The sequence below is a fragment of the Gallus gallus genome, chromosome 3 (assembly GCF_016699485.2).
Source record: "Gallus gallus isolate bGalGal1 chromosome 3, bGalGal1.mat.broiler.GRCg7b, whole genome shotgun sequence".
NCBI classification, from domain to species: Eukaryota; Metazoa; Chordata; class Aves; order Galliformes; family Phasianidae; genus Gallus; species Gallus gallus.
This window is the reverse complement of record NC_052534.1, coordinates 97,132,835-97,153,292: the sequence shown is the minus strand read 5'-3', so window position 1 is coordinate 97,153,292 and position 20,458 is coordinate 97,132,835. Positions and strand designations below refer to the sequence as shown.

The following is a 20,458-nucleotide window of genomic DNA, read 5'->3' as shown; positions in this document are numbered from 1 at the left end:
AGGAAAATGCAAATAGCACAGACACTTCATAGGAATATTACGGCCCTTTGGAAGAGCAGTTTCATATATAAATTAAAGTCTGGGCACATGCAAAGGAGGAATAAAACCATCTTTCCCCAGTCCCCTGTTGTTAGTGCCCTTGAAACCACAGTGAATAAACCCATGGGTAACAATTAAGTCCTATCTTGCCCACACACCACAGAAGTTAAGAGAGATAGATGTGCATTTTTAGTCTAAAGATTATACCAAAAAGAGTATCACTTGAAATATATTTCCAGATATGAGGAACGTAAGATGACAGCAGCTATCCTTTTACCATGACTATTATTTAATCAGTTTAAGAAGAACACTGCGTATCTCCACGCTCTCTTGTATTTGGAACATGACTGGTAAGACAGCCTGTAGCATGTCACTCAATCAGGAGAACATCTGAACAACCTTCCATTAAAAATTCTAATGAAATCCTGTCACAGCAGCATTTTACAGCCTAAAATATTTTCAGTAATCACTTGACATACTTCGCTGAATGAGAAAGAAGGTACAATATTCATATCTGTGCTGTTATGATTCATTTATTACACACCAACACCTAGAAAGAACATCATTGCCCATGCAGAAAAGCACAATACAGTCAGGACTATGAAGAGTTCATTTTATTTTTACATGAACTTCTAAAGCTACCAAGAAATATATATTATCATGCACATACACATTAAAAAAAAAAAAAAAGGCAATACTTTTACCTAAACAGTGATTGCAGACTTATGTTGGGGTGTGTTTAAGAAAGAAAGTAAGAGATATGCTTATCTATTTGTGGCCTTTTCTTCAACATAATTTCTTTTAATTAAACTTTTGGACCACTACGTAAGTGAAATCATCATGAATGATTTCAATTGATCCCATTAAAATGCTGACAATTCAGCTTTCACCAACCTCCAAGTTTCTTTCTACATAAAAGTGATATTGCAGTACCTGTGCAAAGCTGAAAATAAGCTGCTTGGACTCAGCAACACTGGCCCCTGTGGCAGCACAGTTCCACGTTCATTGACCCAGTGCAAGTATCCTCTGGTCATGTCTGCCATTCCAATAGCACGTGCTGAGCAATACAAAAACTTATATCCATTTCTGTAAGCAGAAACAAAAGAAGATAACACTGTTAAAAATAAAGCAGGTGTTTTGAAATAAATAATCTTGTGAGTTTGTTTTCATATGAATCAATCACATTGGTTAAACAGCTACTTCTAAAAGGAACAAAATTTATGTCAGAATGCTGGACCAAAAATGTGCCTGGTTCCATTACAGTTAATGATTTACACCTAGAAGGGGCTTATTTATCTCATCTTCTCATGGCTTCACATGACTTTCTACTTACCCTTGAATACTAAAACTACAGACATTTGAATTAGCTCAAATAACATCTGCTAAGAGGAAGCACTTGGCATAAAACAGACAATGGCATATTAACCTTTGCTGTACTAACAATGCCATAGTCCTGCCTTCTGGGCCTCTGGTGAGGAAAACCGGTCTATGTGCAGCAGCAACATGCTCCTTTCAACTCCGAGCAAAGTAAAACTGAAAAACATTGTAGGAGAATGTTAAACCATGTTGAGGAACATGGTTTAGCGGGAACCATTGGTGAAGGGTGAATGGGTGGATGATCCTGTGGGTCTTTTCCACAGGACTGGATGATCCTGTGGGTCTTTTCCAACCTTAGCGATTCTATGATTCTATGAGAAGTGATTTTTATATTGACACTGAAATAAAAGTTTCAGCAGAAGTTACAGATTCTGTAAGAACAGAACGGAGTTGAAAGGCATTAGTTCAACTTAACAGCATTTCCTTTTGCAAGCCCTACAAGGGAACGTGAAATAAACAAATGCGTATTCAGTGCATGCATGGCCATTAAATATAACCATTCAATATTTCTGTAGTGTTCAGCTGTAAGATCTAGCTGCTACATAATTAACTCAGTAACTTGAAAAATAACAACTCAAATCTATTTTCCTCTTTTTGTTTTTGTTCAAAACAAAATCTGACTTGATCTTGACAAAACAAGATCTGACAGGCACAAAAATAACAACTGCAATTAAAATATTAACATTTTCACCAAAGACAATGCAGAGGCTACACACAGGAACTAAACAGTGTTCCAGTATGTGAATCCACAGGTTGCCCTGTTTTTTCTCTTATCATGTATGTCTATACAGAACTAAAGGATGGACCAGTGTCTCTGGCATAATTTAGATTCCACCAAACATGGTTTATAATTTATCACTTATGTAAAAATACAAAGCAATAAACAAGCCCTAACATAATCATAGTGCACAGAACCAGTTAGATAACCTGAAAGTACAGTTATGATATGTTCCAGAGGCTCTTCAAACAGCTGTGGTAAGCTTAATATACAACAACAGCTGAATGTGATGTAATAATACATTCTTTTTTCCAAACATCTGTTCGTGCTGAACAGACAACAATCACTAAAACTTGTTGTTGATGCTAAAAATCTGGATGTATAAATATCAGAATACAACAGACACTTCATCTGATCCCATTCAGATACCAATTAACTTTTCTCCTAGCTTCTTTTTTTCCCCCCTCAACTACTACTGACAATGCTCACTATCCTCTCAGAACAGTTCTCTTATTCATAGTCACCAGAGGAAACATCTCAAGTTTTTCTAGTTCCTCAGGCCTTTTGCAACATGCATTTCAATAACTTTCAACACCTCAAAAATATTTTAACATTTGTAAATTTGCAATTAAATAACAGATTAACAGCAAATATGCCTATAGGCAAACAGTGAAATTAATTGTATAACTATCAGTAACAAAGACCACCATCACTGTATATAAATGCAATGAGAACCTTAAATGGTCCTTTCCTACTCAGGATAAGATACCGTGCTCTAGAAATTTAATATTTAGACATCTGGAGTCAACACTTGTTCTCTAAACTCCCTTTCTGCTTGCTGGAAACAGCAGAAATTCCCCTAAGCTGACTCATCCCAGGTATTTTAGTTTTCATCCTTGCACAACAGATAAAGAAACTTGTGTCTCGCTACTCACCACTTCAAAAGACAAACAACTATGCAATTAGCTTAGATTAGCCACCTAACTTCCAAGCAAGTCAGCTTTGACAAGAACTCCACCTACAGTGACCACCCTCAGCTAAACAGTCCTTAGATGTTTTGCAATGTCCTCAACTAGGAGAGATGGGAAGGTCTCATATGTTAATGGTGTTTCAACTCCTAGGTTGCAAAAAATTCCACTTACTGAAGCTATAAAACTTATTTAGATTACTACATTTTTTTCTGAAATGAACTGTATCTGTTTGGGATGATTAAGAGAATAATTGCTACCCATTTAATTGGCAGATTTCTGCTCCTGGCATCACAAAGCAGGTATTGCTCTGGCTATCAGACAGCAGACAGTTACACTGTGTAAGCAAAGAGATACTGATGAGATTTCTCTTAACCTGTAAGCATAACAGTCTGTGAAGATTTTAACTTTTGTGTGCAAATGAATAAACACACACAAGTCACAGACATATGAACAGATTTATTGAATACTCACTGGCTCACTTTATGGTACAACTTTGCAATCCCTTGGTGTGTCCAGTCTTTGCCGAGAGTAGGCAAAATATGACCTAAAGTATCTGACCTGAATAAAAGAAGAACAATGTAGTTGAAATGAAGAACAAAACAACAACAACAAAAAAACCCACAAACTTACTGCTTTTAACTAATAACAGATGAGGCTAATACAATTCCCCCTAATTAAATTACCTAGCTGTACAAGAAAATTCTGTTTTCTGCAAGGTACTGATTACGATCAGAAGAGGGTGCAATTATTCCCTTTTCTTTCAAGACAGTCTTGATACATCTGTGCTGTTTTAATCAGCCTAGTGCCCCAAGACCTGTTTTCTCAGATAAGCTAGTGAGCCATAAGTTAAGAAGGAAGTTACAGCATATAGACTACCAGTTAGACCTATGGAATAGACCAGTTAGTATTAAGTACACATTTTGAGGTTTACATTTTCTAAATAAACCAAATCTAGCTATAATGTAGGTAAGATTGTAAACCTGCAAGCATGCAATAACATTCTAACTTCTAGAAATAACCAATCTGGCAGTTGGTCATATATAGTTATACTAGTTTCAACATGTTTCCCGCTCTACATAAAAGAAAATTATTATTTACAATAGAATAATATTTAAAAGTACAAACAACTGAGCACCTCACTAAATTAATTGTTATAAGGATACATAGCAAGAAATCCAACCACCCTAAGTGTCTTGCATCTTATAGAGAAAAGATTTGGCAATGGCTTAGGATTCGCAATAGTACTGTAAGGTGAAGAGATACTGTCCAGTCAGCTCAACCACAAAGAAAAGAGTAGGTCTCATTCAGTCTGCTGAAACTTAAGAAAATAAAAAAGGCAGAGGAACTAATTCGCGTTGGCAGCCAAAAAACAGTTTGCCCTTCAACTGATTAATTGTAATGGGAAAAAAAAAAAGCTCCAGTTCAAATCAAATATTTTAATTCAGCCCAGATTAGTTTTAGAAATCCTTTTGTTCATTTTTTTTTTTTTTAATGCATCTATTGTACCTCATAAGTGTGACAGAACAAGATAAACACAATTCTTCACTTTTTGGTTTTTCATTATATCATTTACAATAGTATTGCAGGGTGTTCCACAATATCATAAATGATATAATGAAACAGCAAAAAGTGAAGAATTGAGAGTGTTTATAGCATGGTTTTTTTTATGAAATAATGATTCTAGACAAAGAGTCTTGCAGTGTTTGAAAACAAACAAAACTAAAACAAACAAAAAACATAGACTCCACAAAATACTAAAATACCATGACTCCTTTCCTCAAAATACCCTGTTTTTGATTTAGTACAACGGACAGAGGCAAATAGTCTCCCCGTTTATAAACTCACCGTGTAATTGTTCCATCGATATCAGAAATAATAACCTTATCATCCCAATTCCATAGGTAAATGGTGCCTTCACAGCGGCAAGTACCTTGATATTGCGTTGTAACACTGAAAGTCACATCATTGGGACCATTCTTCAGCTTTAAGCTTTTCTGCAACACATTACCAGCAAGACTATCAACAATTTGAGCATGTGAAATGGACATCGTGCAAACAGAAAGCTACAGATGGCCATTGCTTTGGTCATACAACCTTACTGCTTTCAGCAGAGTCATTTTCTAAGTAAGGTCAGCAGAGATTTGTCATGTATGGCGCACATGAAGCATTGATTTATGGAACAGAATGAAAAAAATTCTGATTCATGGTAAAGGATATGAAAAAGCATCCTGAAAGGTTCACGTGCAATAATGAATATGGAAGGTTTTTCATACCGTGATAAAGATATGGAGAGAGAAGCATGGGTAACAAGGAGTGCCATGAACAGTGAAAATGACAGAGTGCTTAAGTGAGGATTTATGTTCTACGGATCCACATTAGCACATTTCTAGTCTATAATAACCCATCTATTACCCTTCAGTCTCCAAATTTCCTTAACTTTCCCACCTTGCTGTCCTTCCCTTTCACTCAGGGATTTAATTGGGCATGAGACTACTAACTTGATTGTTTTTGTAGGCTCAACCACTCATTTTCACAAAACCTGCAGGAGTTACATGCTTTAAGTGTTCTTAGTTATATTCCATTGAATTGTTCAACGAGTTAATATGTAAAACAGAGGTGTGAATGCAGAACAACTGATGGGAAACTGATGAGTTCCATCTACTGTTTCATGAAGAATCCAGTCTAAGAGTTGTTCCGGCTTCTGCTAATTACTGTGAGGTTTCTGTATCTGAAAAGGCTGTATATATTTTTAAGCCAGTAATATATTTGTGTAGGCCTTGTTTTCTGCCCAATATAGGAAGTTACAACCACATTCCATTCATCTCTTGGGAAAAATTCAACATTCCTTTCAAACTATTTAGGCAGTAAGCAATATGCTGCAGAATGCTGTACTTCTCATATAGGTTTCCTCAAGAAAAGTAATTGGCTGTAGGTAAGATGACAAAAAAGTATTTCCCTAAAGTAGCCCATTTTTCCAAAATCCGATTGGCACGTGCGAAACCTAGAACAGTAACAGTTTTGTCACCATTAGTCGGAATGTGTCTGTCACATAGGAAGAGAGTTGGCTCCCAAGAAATTAATAGCCTGGCCTCATAGTGAGTGCACAAGCAGCTCTTTCAAAAGTTACTAACGAAGAACTGTACTTACGTAAGAATGCCTGTCTGTTTATTAACAGGAGGGTGGGGGCAGAAAAGAGACCTCTGGGTTGACACAAACTTTATACATAATGCAGAAAGGATGTGGTTCCAGTATACCCAGGTGCAAAACACGTTTCAAAAATAATTTTGGTATTTGTCTAAATGGGCTCCCAATCTCTGAACCCCAGCACTTGCTGAAGGAGCATTCATGTACAATATTGAAAAGAGAAAAGATAGCTTTAAAAATATTGTAAAGGAAAAAAAAAAAATACGGATTAAATGTAAGAAAAAGAAATGATTAAACCATGCAAGTCTGGATAACAGTATTGTTCTTGTTGTATTAGAAATAACATTTCAGTACAAAGATGTAAAACCAACTCACAAGCTGGTCAGAAGTTAGTCGAAGTGTTTTTTTGTAACTGACTCCAGACAATAATGAGAGATGACTCGAGTTGGCTTGTAATGACCCAAGGTTTTGTTTGGCAGCTCTAGGGTCTTCATCGCTCGAAGAAGATTCATCTTTTATTCTGGAACAGTGCACACAGAAAATGATGCTATCATGTCTGTAAATGCATCTCAGTATCCATTAAAAATGCATTAACAGTGAGTCACCAAATAAGTTATTGATTCTCTGATCCTGTTTCACAAGAGGTCATTCACAGCAGGGCTTTTAAATTTATCAATGGAGTGCTGAATTTTCATTCATGCTCGTTCCCCATCATTAACACTTGGATTCCCCTGGGGTCCCTTCCAACGCCTATGATCCTGTGATTCACTTGTCTATATGCTAGTTTTCATCACTTAAATTTAACAGACTAATTAATATGTTATGTTGACTCAAAAAAATCAGTGGTAAATATTTATTTTTACATACATTTGTTTCTTTAACATATTAAAAAAATACTGAAACTACAGAAAACTCTCATTTCTCACTGCAAGAAAAAGAAGCTTGCTGTGCTGGTGTTTTGTTGTGCTTTTTTGTTTGTTTTCCCTAAAGTAATTTAGCAGTTAATAAAAAAATTGGGAATCTGGTCATCCTTCCTCCCCTCCCTTATGGGTAGGATATGACATCAAGTGATTACAATTTTATCATCAAAAAACTCCTCCTTTTTCTATGAGCAATTATTGGGCTATTCTTTTCCATGATCTGAAGGATTACCTCATTCAGGATGAAGTGAAAACGAAAAAACACTTGATTAAGCTCCTTTAGACAGAGGCAAAGTTTTTCTACAGTACACAAAACTGTCACCTAGAGCAGGTAAAATATCCTTTCAGATCCTACAAATATAATCTTTAAAATAACCAGCTACTGGGCCCGTTTCCATCACAGCTGGATGTTCTCTGATGTCAGGAAGTCCTGACCCATTGTCAAGATGGTACAAGTCATGACTAACAATATTTTAAAATCCATCTTATTATCCTTTGTAACATCACATCTCAAAAGCTTTATTCAACATCCCACTTGTGCTCTGTTTGTAAGCAATAAATTCTTAATGACAGATTTTTAGATCAGTTAAAACTTAAACAAAGAGCACCAACTACAGAATTCTGTCTGCTTGAAATCCTAATCCCACTTTAAAGCCTTTCTTTCAGCAACCACGTAAAAGATAACAGATCTAAACATCACTTATCAAAAAAGGGAACTCAGTCTTTCTGAGTCCTTCTGTAGATCTCAAACTCAGAGAACAGAGGCAAGCAAGTCAAGAATTACAGCCCATTTTCCTGGAATGCAACGGCTTAAAAAACTACAGCCACTGAGTTTTTTTCTACCATGGTGACCCTTGAGTTTCACATAGTGAGTATAAAGCATATTTAAACCTGTATGATATGGCCCTCTTCAGTTCTAAGCACAACATATACGAGCTGTCTTTACAGTCCTACCTGGATGTACGGCAAAGGTACAAGATAGGAGAGCTGCCTCTGGTTATCTCATCCCCTCAGTTTCTGGGGAAAACTAAGACTCATCATACAGAGTGTTCATGAGGCAGAGATTCTAGCTATACTGTATGATTAATTTGGAGCATGAGAATGAACAGATTTCTGCAATTCTTAATAGGATTAATTAAATAAAAACATGAAACTTTCCTACCTATTGCGTGTGAAAATAAGCCTGGGAAGTGATAGGCTCCTGAACTTCCTAAGGTACACAGGAAGAAATTTAAGTGTCAAGCCATAAATCAGAATTTTAGCACATGGGAACTGAAAATAACCTCAAATAACCTATGATGCTGCCTTGAAAACTCCAGAGAGATGTATATAGTTTTGCAGAACTGCTTCAATTATTGTTTATCAAAGGGCTGGAATATATCACTGAACTACCAGCCAAACCATAAGCTAGAAATGCCAAAGCACATTTGCAAGGTCTGCAACCTTCCCATAGTTACAGCCTTGATATCTGCACTTACATACAATTCATTATTCATTGCATCAAATATTTACTTCACGCAGTACTTCTCACTTTTCACTGAATCAAATATTTACTTCATGCAGTACTCCCTGGTTCAAATATAGAAACAGCCTGATTTCACTTTTAAACCATAATTCTTGCTCATTTCAGGTAGAGAGAACTTCTTGGATACCTGTTTGCCATGGTCATCTGTGAAGAGTCTTCTCCTTTAAGTCTACTCCCACTCATACCTTGTTCTGCCTTTGTTTCCTATAAAAATACAAGAAAGTATACAAATTCATAGAGATTTGGTTAAAGAAGAAAAAAGTTATATGCAAAGATCAAGTACAGTTTTTTTTTTTTTTTCCCCCTTTTCCCTCTTTAATAGTAGATAAAGTAAAATTGCATGGATTTTTTTAAAGATAGAGGCTGTGCAAAAGAATTAACGCAAATATAAAACTCAGAAGAAGAATTAAGATTTAGTTTTGCATAGATACAGAACTCAGATTTCACATAGCTAGCACTCTCGAAGTTCTAGGATCAAACTACTCAATTCATCACAAATAGCTAGATTTCACTTGAAAACCAAAGCATCTGGAAAAATAACAGGATTATCTTTCAAGGAATTAAGATCTTTAATCCAATAAAACATTCCACATTATTTTTTACTCTGAGTCGATGCTATGTCCTACCAATTCTTCCCAGAAGAAAGATTTTTGAGTAGTGAATGACTTGTGAGAAACAAAGAACAATAAAACTTCCCGTTGTCCATTTACATCTTTATAGATAACCAAAGACTTCCACGGAGAAAGAAATTCTAAATATTTCAAACTATGGAAACTAAAATCTCAGGCTCTAAAGCTCATATCCACAGACCAGTACAGTGCTTATTTCAAGAAAAGCTAAGAGTTCATCTACTGAGGTACAACCATAAAAATATATCTCCCCCAAGTACTAACACTTCAATAGTATAAATGAATATGAAGTGGTTTTATTAGCCACCCTTAAAGATTAAACATGTCTAGACAGGAGATCAATATTTCATATAAAATTTTGCCTTTTTCACTGCGCTTTAATGTTCATTCATGGCTTTAAGGCTGTTACCACAAACTTCTAATATTCAGAAAAGAAATTTAAGACAACTTTAATGTAAGTTTTCCATCTTAGGTTTTACTGAACTTTACAGCGCACTCTAATCATAAATATTTCTGTTCAACTGTGAACAAAAACTGCAGAAAGGTAGGCAAAATATACATGGCACGCCTCTTCAAATCTAGGCTCCCAGACACAGATATAATTTGTTAGGTAACACTGTCCCCATATGTGTAATGGAAAAAAAAAAAAAAAAGCAGAACCAAAATACTGCAAGCAAAAATTTTAGGTAGGGTTTGATCAAAGGCTTTCTGAAGTCAGACTTTAGATGCTGTTCAAATGACTTTTAACGTGCAAATCCTCAGCCAAAGTGAGTACCGAAGCAAAGTTCTGAGGGGTGAATTTGGAGGTACCTAGCCTTCCCAACACTTGCTTCTTAAACTTACCTCTTTAATAGTGCTGTTTCTCCCTCTCCAGGAGAACCACCATCTTCCACCTTTTTTGGGCATCTTGTCTCTCATTATAGATTCCACAGTGGCCTGTGATAAATGGATGGTAACATAAAAACAAACCAAAACAAAGGACAACCTGATATATGTAAATGAAAGAGTGCAAATGCACAATTTTAACTGATAATAAACAGAATAAAAGTAAACATACTGTCTGCGGACCATAAATTCTACTAAAGCAAAATCTAATGGTATCCAGCACTGCTCTGAAGTAACTTAAGCATGAATACTTATGGAATTTTTAAAAGAAAAATGATAAGGACAAAAATCAAAGGAGGAAAAAAAAAAAAGCATAAATAGGTATTAGTATAATGCCTAGAATGGAGAAGCTACTGTTTTTTACGTTACTTAGTGCAAATTATATTTTTTAAAAAAGCACAACAAACAAATGAGTAAAAAAGATCACTTCCTAAAAGAGTTGTCATGGAAAACAGTAAAAAAACAGCATGCAAGATGGTCATTTTCATTTATGAATAACTATGAAGTACATAACTCATAATCAGCTAGGATAAAAGAAAGGAAATAACTAGTTTTTATGAGGTTAGCATGATGACATGAACTTGACTGACAACATTAAGTCTTTTTGTGCTTTTTCTTTTAAACCTTTGCTAATTTCAACACTGTGTATACTGGATCCTAGTAGAAAAAAAAGTCTCTTCCAATAACTTTGATTAGAGAGATTTATGTACCATAACAAGACTTGAATTCATCCAACCATGAGAGCGAGCAAAAAACAGAAGGGGAAATACTACAATAAACGTGGCTACAGTGTTCAGTAAGTCCTAGAATAGCTTAGCCACAGGTTTTATGATGAGATGATAGCCTCTACTGTAAACGAAGTCATCGAAATAAAACTGCACTGTTGATCAGTGAAAAGGAAAAAAAAAACAACCCAGAACTGATTCCAAGAAAGGCTAGCAGTTAAGAAAGAGGGCTGAGTTCAGGTTATGCAGAAGTACAACAGCACATCCCTTTTGTCAGGTTTTCCACAGCTTTTCCTTCACTATACTATCTAAAGTAAAAGAGAAAAGAAAAAGAGAGAAGTGACAGAGGAATGAAGTTGAACAAAAATTTTTTTCAGACACAAAAATTAAAGTGCAGATGGAGCTACTGAGAAAATAACACAGTTGTTGAGAACAATGGCTACAGTTTAAAGAGATTATCAAACATATGGACAACTTCAGGCAGATGTACTATTGATTTTTAATTAGATAATGTACACGCTGACAGTTAAGCATGTATTTAAGTGTATTTTGCAGAACATCAGTGATTTTTTTTTTTGCAATAACTTGAGTTTTCAATCACTTCATAAAGCCTGTTTTGATGAAGTATCTTAGTATTTCAACACCTTAGTTGCATTAGTACAGCAAATCAAAATTCTTATTTAATTCTTATTTTATTCTTTAATTCTATAATTTAAAAAAACAGTAGAATGACTGGTAGCATAAACAAGTAATTGTGATTTCAGCAGTACAGTTTAGACTATTAAGCCTTTCCAATCACACAGACTGTGCCAACTGTACGTACTAGCTTCTCCACCCTATGAAAATTGTTGTCTAGAAAGATAATAGTATGCAAGTGAATTAAAAAAAAAGACAACAGTGAATTTCACACTCATGAAAGACTTTTCATAACTGATAACCTGTATGAATAATGGTGTAACCATAATATTGTTGAAAAAAATTGCTATTTCCCCTTAATGGAAAAAGTATTTCATACCTATTGCTTCTACTTACTCTTCCTAGGCTAAAGACAAAACATTTGGATCAGGCATCTAAATATTGAATTACCCTGTAGTAAAAAAGTAATTACCCTACACCCTATGGTAACTACCTGTATCGCCACAGGAGAGCAATATGTGCCGATGGGATGAATCACGGCTTTGATGATGACTAGAATATTTGCAGTAAAACACAAAAATATCTAGCTCTGCGATACTCTGAAATTCAAGCCTGATTTATCAGATGTTTAGGACTTCTAGGATCAGTTTAATGTATTGAATCAGGAGCTGGACTCAATGATCCTTATGCACTCCTCCCAACTTGCGAAATTCTATGATTTTATATTGCCTGTCTGCATCTATAGGTAACATGGCACTAAGACAGAAAGAACATAGTAGTAGAGTATTACTTCAAGTTTTGGCAAAAGAATTCACACAGATTAAATACAAACACACATGCAGGGCTGCAAGGGACAGAAGTAAAGTTTAGTTTACAAAGGTACTAAATCCATGGCCAACTAGGGTACAAATTAGTGCCAGTGTTGATACTCCTTTATAAATAGTCACAGTGACATGTATTTCTGTCCTGATCATCTCTGCAGCACTAGGTCACATGTAACTGGACTAAGTACATCAGTGTGTTTAATATAAACAACCATACAGCTGCCACATAGTCCTAGCTATCTGTCACTGCCTTCCTGGGTTGGTTATGACCAACTGAGAAATGGAGAGCTAACAAGCTATAGACCTTCCCTGTCCAGTACTTAAGTCATATTCAAGTAAGGTCAAAATTCTTGACTTCAATTTTTATTTGCTAATATATGTTGTACAAAGATAAAATGAAGCAAGTCATCAGCGTTCAGATACAGTAAACACTAAGGTGAGTCAATCTAATTTATGTTTACAATCTGTATTAATGCAGGAAAACAGGAGAAGGAGATCAAGTTCAAAATACTTGTAATGATCTTAGCTTAGAAAGTAAATACTATCCACAGACCAAATCTAGCTTATGCTAAGATCTAAATAAGTAAGACTAAGTGAATGGTTTAGTGTGAATACAGATGCCTTTATAACATAACCCCTTTTCTCCGCCTTAGTTAATGATATGCCTTAATAAACAGCAAAACATCACAGCTTCGGCTCTGATCAACCTTCATATTCAATCTCACCTTTGGCAAAGGTTTCTGGAATGCCTGCATTGCCAGCAGAAGGGGACCAGCTGTTGTCCAGTTGTAGTACCTAGGCATTTAAGAAAGACAATTACTTTATTTAGTAATCCCAAAGTTCCAATACGCAATCAAGTATTTATCAGATAGTAGGTTAAACCTGTGAAGCTTCTTTAGCATAGGCACTTAATACCTCATTATCAAATGAGCTATTTTTTTTTTTTTAACAGGCAGCTTTCACTGGTTTTGCATTAAGTCACTACACAAACGTTAGGAATCTGAGTTTGTAAGATGTTAAACTTTTACTATACTGTGCTGAACACAGCTCAACTACTGTTATAGACTGTAGTATGAATAGAGAAATATCATCCTCTCTTTCCAGAGCACCGGTAGGCAGGTAAATGTTACCTACAAAAATCAGAGATATATGGCAGAAGAGAAATAAACGACTGCCCTCCTTGTTTCCTCTCTGATGGAGGAGAGAAGGTCATCACATACTCAATCCCAAATGTGATTAAAAACTATCGCATAAGGATGCACTAAGTACATCAGATTTATATGAGCAATTTCTATAACTAAGGGTAGCTTAAATTCTAACTGCAGCACAAAGCCATCATCTCTCTCTTCTACTCTAAACAGAAGACGCTAGCTGAAAGGGGCTGTAAAATTAAAATATCCTCCAAATAGCTGCATCTGGCATAGACCATAGTGCTGCACTGCTCAGCAACACAAATGTATGAAATATCTTTAGCCTTCCAGAAACAGAAGTCTCATGCTCAGTGGGTGAATTCAGACAGATCTGGAAAAGATGATGCTTCTACAGAGGCATATTAGCAAAAATATTCAGCTTTATCAACACAGTGTACTGCATACGGAGGGTTTGCAAGTAGAATGTCACAACCCTGAAAATACTAATTATTCAAATTGGATCAAGGCAAGCCTTAGCAAGTTCACATCCTACTTCATTTTTACTCTACCAATTGAGAACGAACACCATTAGCTTTTAATACTAGCTTCTTGAAATTCAGATCATGTCAGGTAGCTGTGGCAAGTGATCTGAAGCTCCCCTTTACTTTAGCCTCAAGGAGAAGAGAGAGCTGGAAGGAAAAGCATGAATTCACTAGAAAGCAGTGTCTTTCTAAATGAATCCATGCTACAGAAGTTCAAAACCTATTTTTCGGCTATCGTGATGTTGATCTAACACAATGAAGTACCACAGCAGAGCTTTTGTTGCAACAGTAAGAACTATTTATCCTTACTTACTCAATGGAAATATACTTACTTATTTCCAATCTTAACCACAAGGTTAGGGTCATCAATGATAGCAGGATTGTCCACAAACTGTTGATACGTTACTGCATGTTCTAAGAATTCTTCTGTTGGGGAAAAAAAAAAAAAAAAAAAAAGCAAATGAAAGTCATGCATTTGTAGATTCCCCATGGGATGGGCCAGTCTAAAAGAAAACATATTATTTTCACCCTCCGAGTTTGCCCTTGACTGCTAAGGTACTGATATTAGTAGAAATATAGAAGCAAGACATTCAGAAATTTCAATCTCAGAAGGTACTGAGGGTTTCTTTCTGTACTGCTGGGTATTTTCCCCTTCAAAATACAAGCTAAGGAAAAGCTTAAGGATAGAACTGGGAGAAGGAAAATTAGGCTTCTAAGGAAAGTAGGGAAATATTTCCTCATGCTTGTTACTGACCCTTTGTCCAAATTAGGATTAGGACCTGGTGGGCTTACATATGCATAAACCCATCAGCAAAAACGTGATGATCACTCACACAGGTTACAGTAAAATAAAAACCATCTATGAACAAGCACCTTTTACACTACCTGCAACTCCTTCAACACAATCCCCACAGTTTATAGGTGATCTGAATAACAAGCATAACTCAAATTACAAGATAATCAAAATGCATAATAACTAGCTTCTGAACAGCAGTCAGCATAACATCGGGCTCATGGGTTTATGAGTCCATGTTATCACAGAATTTGCATGTTTTCAATCATTTATCTTCACCGTATGCAGCTGAAAGTTTAAAGCACAGAACACTCTTAAGTGATTTTTCTCAAGAGTCACACGAAAAATGGAAGGTACAGCAGCTGTTGCCATTTACAGACCAGACCATCTTTTTTCATTCCCAGCATGGACAGCAGAGTACTTCCTGGCTATAAGTTACACCAAGCAACAAAAGTACCATTTACACTGCTATGATATAAAAATCACTATTGCCAGGAAACAGATACACACTTTTCAAAAATATAGCATACAGACGATTATTAAAAGGTGTTAAAATAGTAAAACGATAAAGACCTTCTAATTATGAAAAAGGCTAGGAAATTTCTAATTTCAGGAAGCACTTTCTAAATACATTCCTATGTACAGCCACAGGAGGGCACTGCTCCCTTGATCAAGGATGCTCAAACTTGGTTGAGAGCACACGCCTGTATCGCGGATCCATCTATACCTTTGGTTATCTCTTTGTTGTCCGTGAGGCCTCCACAGAGAGAGATGGCAATCGAAGGCAAATCTCTGGTTCCATCTGAGGTGCTTTCAACACCACTGTCAGCGCCTGAGCTCCCAAAAGACTGTGGAGAATGAGTGGCAGACCGTGGCCCTATGTCATTTGTGTTTCTGTTTTGTACATTATCCCCACTGGAAAAAAAAAAAAAAAAAAGAACAGACATTCATTCTTCACATATCCATTCCCAAATTCTCTCCCTTCAACACAGACTGTTTAGATCAGATGCATGCTTAAGAATAAAGAGAAATAAATGTGCTGGCTTATGCCATAAAATTTAAATGAAGTAGCATAGACCTCACTTGTCCCTAAGCATTAGATTGCCTCTACTGAATTTCGTTAACTACTCATGTATAGCTACTGTTTATTTACAAGAGAAAGGGAAAATAACATACAGTAAAAGCTTAGTGGACAACTGAGACTGCTACAATCAAAATTTACATTAGGAGAATTGTTCCCAAACAAAGTTCATACATTTGCCAGGTATGTATATAAATATTTCGCATATTGAATATGCATATATAAGCATATATAAGCTTAGGATTTGAAAATTTTAAGAGGATACTGTTATGTATTATTTCTTAAATTCAAACGTATATAGATGAGATCGTTATCAAGAAACGCAGGCTCATCAAGTTGCTTTGCCATGCCAGATTTATATGAATGCGTTTGAGAACGGAATCTGCAATCCAACCTTTTCCTTCATATTCTAATATTTCCCTGTTCTGTTGAAACACTAGTATTACAACAGCTGATTTTAAGCAAACAAGAAAAAAAAATGAGAAATGAAAGCCACTTTAATTGTTGCTCAATTACTTTAGTCAAATGACTAGAATGTGATGGACAAAGAAGACGAGAAACATTAAGAGATTCTGATAAAGATTGAAAAAAGTTCCAATTTGTTTGTTTGGGATGAAATACTTTTATAAGAAAGTCTACCATGCATCATTAAAAAATGATTTTCTAACATATTATTTTTAGGTGATCGCCCACAGTAGAACAATATAAGAGCAATAGTTTTATGCTGTTAACAGTAAACTACAGTCTTCTCAGTAATGAGCAAGGACATGGAGATATATATATATATATATATATATATCTCCCATGGCCAACTGTTCTCCCAGGGCATGTGAGTAACACCCACAAACATCAGTGTACATTACATAACTATCTGCAATCAATATATGATGCTTGGTTGACCAAAACGGAGCATCAATTTTGAGCACAGCTCTTCAGCCCAAATACCAAGCCACCTAAAAGCCCCAGCATTTCTTCAAATTGAGGCGAAGACAGAAGGAAAATAAAACTTTGTTTTGCAGCGGCCTCATCTGGTTGGCATGAACAATTTGATCTCCATACAAGAGGAAGAAAGCTATACAAACAGCAGAAATATAAGCAAACGATTTATACTTTTTGGGGAAATAAAGTGCAGCAACTTCTGGATCCATGTCAGTAAGGTCATCTAAATAGACGCCATCAGCACCAAGATGCCGGCTTCGTTTGTCTGTAAGAGATGGTAGAAATAAGCCAATTAACAAGTCTTTTCTGAGTCTGAACTGTTATTGGTATTTAGCTATTCATTTTAGGATTGAGAAAGACAAGTCATAACAGTTTGTGAACTACAGTTGCATAAAATGGTACTGCCTAACGTTTCAAAACAAGTTGCTCGTATACATTGCTCGCACTTGGAACACACAAATGGGAAAACAGAGGACTAATTCTGAGATATGCTGCAGCTTTCCTCTTCCAGAGGAAACCACTGGGAATCACAAACTATTGGTCACTAACTTGGGCTTTTTTGACTTCAAAGACATTGAAAAGTTTGGGAAAATTGCTATAGACTTGTATGTTTCCTGATAAAACACACCTGCACAAACCAGGCTTACACAGAGTTTTCATAACTATAGGATAATCAAGAACTCTAAAACGTAACATTATGTCAGCAAGTATGTTTTACGTGAAGACTAACACTTGTAATAAAATACCATAGCTATAGATCCCAAAAATGCAAACATCTCACAAATTCAACACAAGGTGAACACTATGAACATATAACTAAAATTGCTCACATGGAGCCAAAGTACCTTAATTTAGAGCAAATCTATTGTTTGTGTAAAATACATGCTACATCACTGTACAAGAAGAGAGATACTCAACAATTATCAGCCACGCACAGTAACTCTGAAAGTGGTCAGAGTAAGCGAATCAGCAGATCTAGAGTGGGTATGTGCCAAAAACAAAATCTCTGAATTCAAAGAAAATTTTGCAGCCTTGCCAAAAATACCCAATGAAGGAAAACTTCTGTCCTTCTACACTGAGAGCAGCTCAGGTTTTGAGGGTTCTTTGTAAAATTTATTCCTTTCAAGGTTTGAAAGTATCCTAAGGGCACAGATTAATTTATATGGCAACGGGGTGCTTTATCACCACGAACTTTAAAGACAAAATCACACATGTAAATATGAAGAATCAACAGTTTTACCTTTCTTTCTGGAAGGGGAATCTGTCTTGCCAACTGCCTGGGCTGAGCAAGCAGCAGCTTGTTTTATTTCCTCATTGGCAGGCAATGATGGTACAGCTGCTCCTGCAGATTCTGTCTCTGGCTTATTTGTCTCAGCTGGCAAGGGCTCAGTTTCATCAGCAGTTGCTGCATCTGTCTGTCCAAGGGCAGGTAGAGGAGACACGCCATTAAACTCCTCTATAGGAGCACTCTGGATGACCCGAAAGTGAGTGCTTTCTGAAGGATTTACATCTACTGTGTTGGGTTCCTTAGCTTTGATCAAGGAACTTGCCTATAAGAAAAAAAATAATAATAATAATAACAACAGACTGCTATACAGAAAAGCTCTTAAAAAAATGCAATAGTTTCACCTGTTCTGTTCAACGCAAGATCAGATTCTCATGGTCAGCAAGCCACAAATAACTGAATTTGATGCTACAACATACAAAAGCCTTCTACTGTGCTACTTGCTTTTAAGTATATCTATATAGCATAATGCAGCAGCATTAGGTCCAGGAAAATTTTGTTCTACAGTGTGTTCTGCAGTCCTCATTTCCCACGCACGTGTGTGAGTGCACATCACAGCTCCCACCTGACCTCCTCTCTTTCAGCACAAACTACAGCTCTGCCTTAGAAAGTAACCCTGACAAACATTTTTGACTAGAGTCCTCATACAATCAGGATGCTCCCAGGGAACAGGATGTGGCTTGCTGACACTCATCAATACTCCAGGTTAAGATTTTTCAACACTCTGTAGGCACAATTCTAGATCTCCCCAGAGTGCAAGACACGAGGCGTTCTTACAGAAGAGAGCTGTACTCCAACAACAGCAGCTATATGGCTGCTATAACCTTCATGTCAGAGCAAGCAAACATTTACAAAGTGATGAACAGTATCCAAAGCGTAACTCCCAGTTCAGATACGGCCAGATAAATTCAGAATAGCTTGGTTAGGGACATAGACAGGGATTGCAAAGGGAAGAGCCTCCAGGAATAAGATCTGCAAGGCCTACTTCACTGGCCTGCATAGCCTGGGTTCTGTCCCTTTATTCTGCTCCTGTCCCCATTGTTCCCACAGTCCTTCCTGCAGAAAAGCCAGCCTTCAGCAGAAGGAACCAAAAGCTGCACCCTCTGTGCCCCCATAGCTGCAACATGTCCTTGTAACTAGCAACAGGACAGGAGAGAAAGGCCTCAAGTTGCACCAGGGGAGGTTCAGATTGATATTGGGAATAATTTCTTCCAGGCTGTCCAGGGAGGTGGTAGAGTCACTGTCCCTGGAAGTATTTAAGGAAAGGGTAGATGTAGTACTTAGGGACATGGTTTGATGGACAACAGGATTAGATGATCTTAGAGACCTGTTCCAACCTTAACAATTCGATCATCTTTGTTTCTCTCACCCGCAGGCAGGTGCAAGTCCTCAATCTCTTGTCCTGAATGAATGCTCTGACTCAGCAGCTCTCATAAGGAGACAGACACACCTGACCTGCAACATACTCAGCTGCACATGGCTTCTGCGCAGCTTGGCAGACAATGCTGCTAGCACACCACATATCCTGCCATCTAGCAGGGCACTCAGAAAAGCCAGATGGCCTCAGGCTGGACATCTGGAAAGCAGCACATCTGGGTATGTGAAGATTTGTGGACAACTGCAGATGTTGTCTAATTCAGAAAGATTCACTTTTCAATTCTGTGAATCAAATTGCTAACACCAAGCACCTACTTTGCATCTAAGGCTTTTTAGGAAAAAAATGCAATTTTCCTACATAAAATTTTACAGTTTTATGTAAAAATGGGATCTCTTCCTCCTTCAGGAGCCTGCAATAAAATAAGCACATTTGCCCAAAGCACAACAGATGCCAGCAAGGAATTAAACTGATCGCACCACATACCTTTGTAGCCTGTGGTAGCTCTCCCCATGCCCAGTGCATGTGTGGATTCTTTAGTCCACTCCTGTCTGTAGGTTTACTGACTAATTCTGAATCACTTTGAGGAGTAGGAGGACGTGAGCCTGACAGGCTGAAGAAAAATAAACAAAAAAGAAGTAGTACTTATTACAGAAATGCTACAAAACCAAAAATAACCATGACACAGTAAACATTTTACAAACTGACATGCACCAGTCCAAAGTATTCAAAGTTTTATGGTTATTATCAGCCAAATGAGAGAGTATGAAAGCATGGAAAAACATTTCAAACAGTTCAGAATCTTCTTAATACTAGCACACAGTGGTCTCATTATCTGCCATTTTTTAAGTGACTGCCATCACAGAAGTAGGCTTTGAGAAGATGAAAAAGATGAGATGAGCACCAGACCTGAACATTTC

At 36.7% G+C, this 20,458-nt stretch overlaps 1 protein-coding gene across 18 annotated transcripts in view; it reads right to left on the bottom strand.

Annotated features, from left to right (window-relative positions):
- Positions 1–20,458, bottom strand: part of LPIN1 (lipin 1) — a 71,489-nt gene that overhangs the window by 8,228 nt on the left and 42,803 nt on the right. For 16 of the 18 annotated variants that reach the window (XM_015276089.4, XM_004935773.5, XM_040697900.2 and 13 more), the window contains 13 exons: positions 20,025–20,151; positions 18,119–18,428; positions 17,050–17,143; positions 15,586–15,773; positions 14,398–14,491; positions 13,119–13,188; positions 10,167–10,259; positions 8,822–8,898; positions 8,332–8,379; positions 6,625–6,769; positions 4,951–5,099; positions 3,577–3,663; positions 973–1,125 (listed from right to left, as the gene is read on the bottom strand). In XM_015276089.4, the coding sequence (XP_015131575.2) occupies positions 973–1,125; positions 3,577–3,663; positions 4,951–5,099; positions 6,625–6,769; positions 8,332–8,379; positions 8,822–8,898; positions 10,167–10,259; positions 13,119–13,188; positions 14,398–14,491; positions 15,586–15,773; positions 17,050–17,143; positions 18,119–18,428; positions 20,025–20,151 (1,635 nt within the window). The remainder of the gene's footprint in view (positions 1–972; positions 1,126–3,576; positions 3,664–4,950; positions 5,100–6,624; positions 6,770–8,331; positions 8,380–8,821; positions 8,899–10,166; positions 10,260–13,118; positions 13,189–14,397; positions 14,492–15,585; positions 15,774–17,049; positions 17,144–18,118; positions 18,429–20,024; positions 20,152–20,458) is intronic. The other 2 variants (XM_004935771.5, XM_015276093.4) reach the window with 1 other exon arrangement.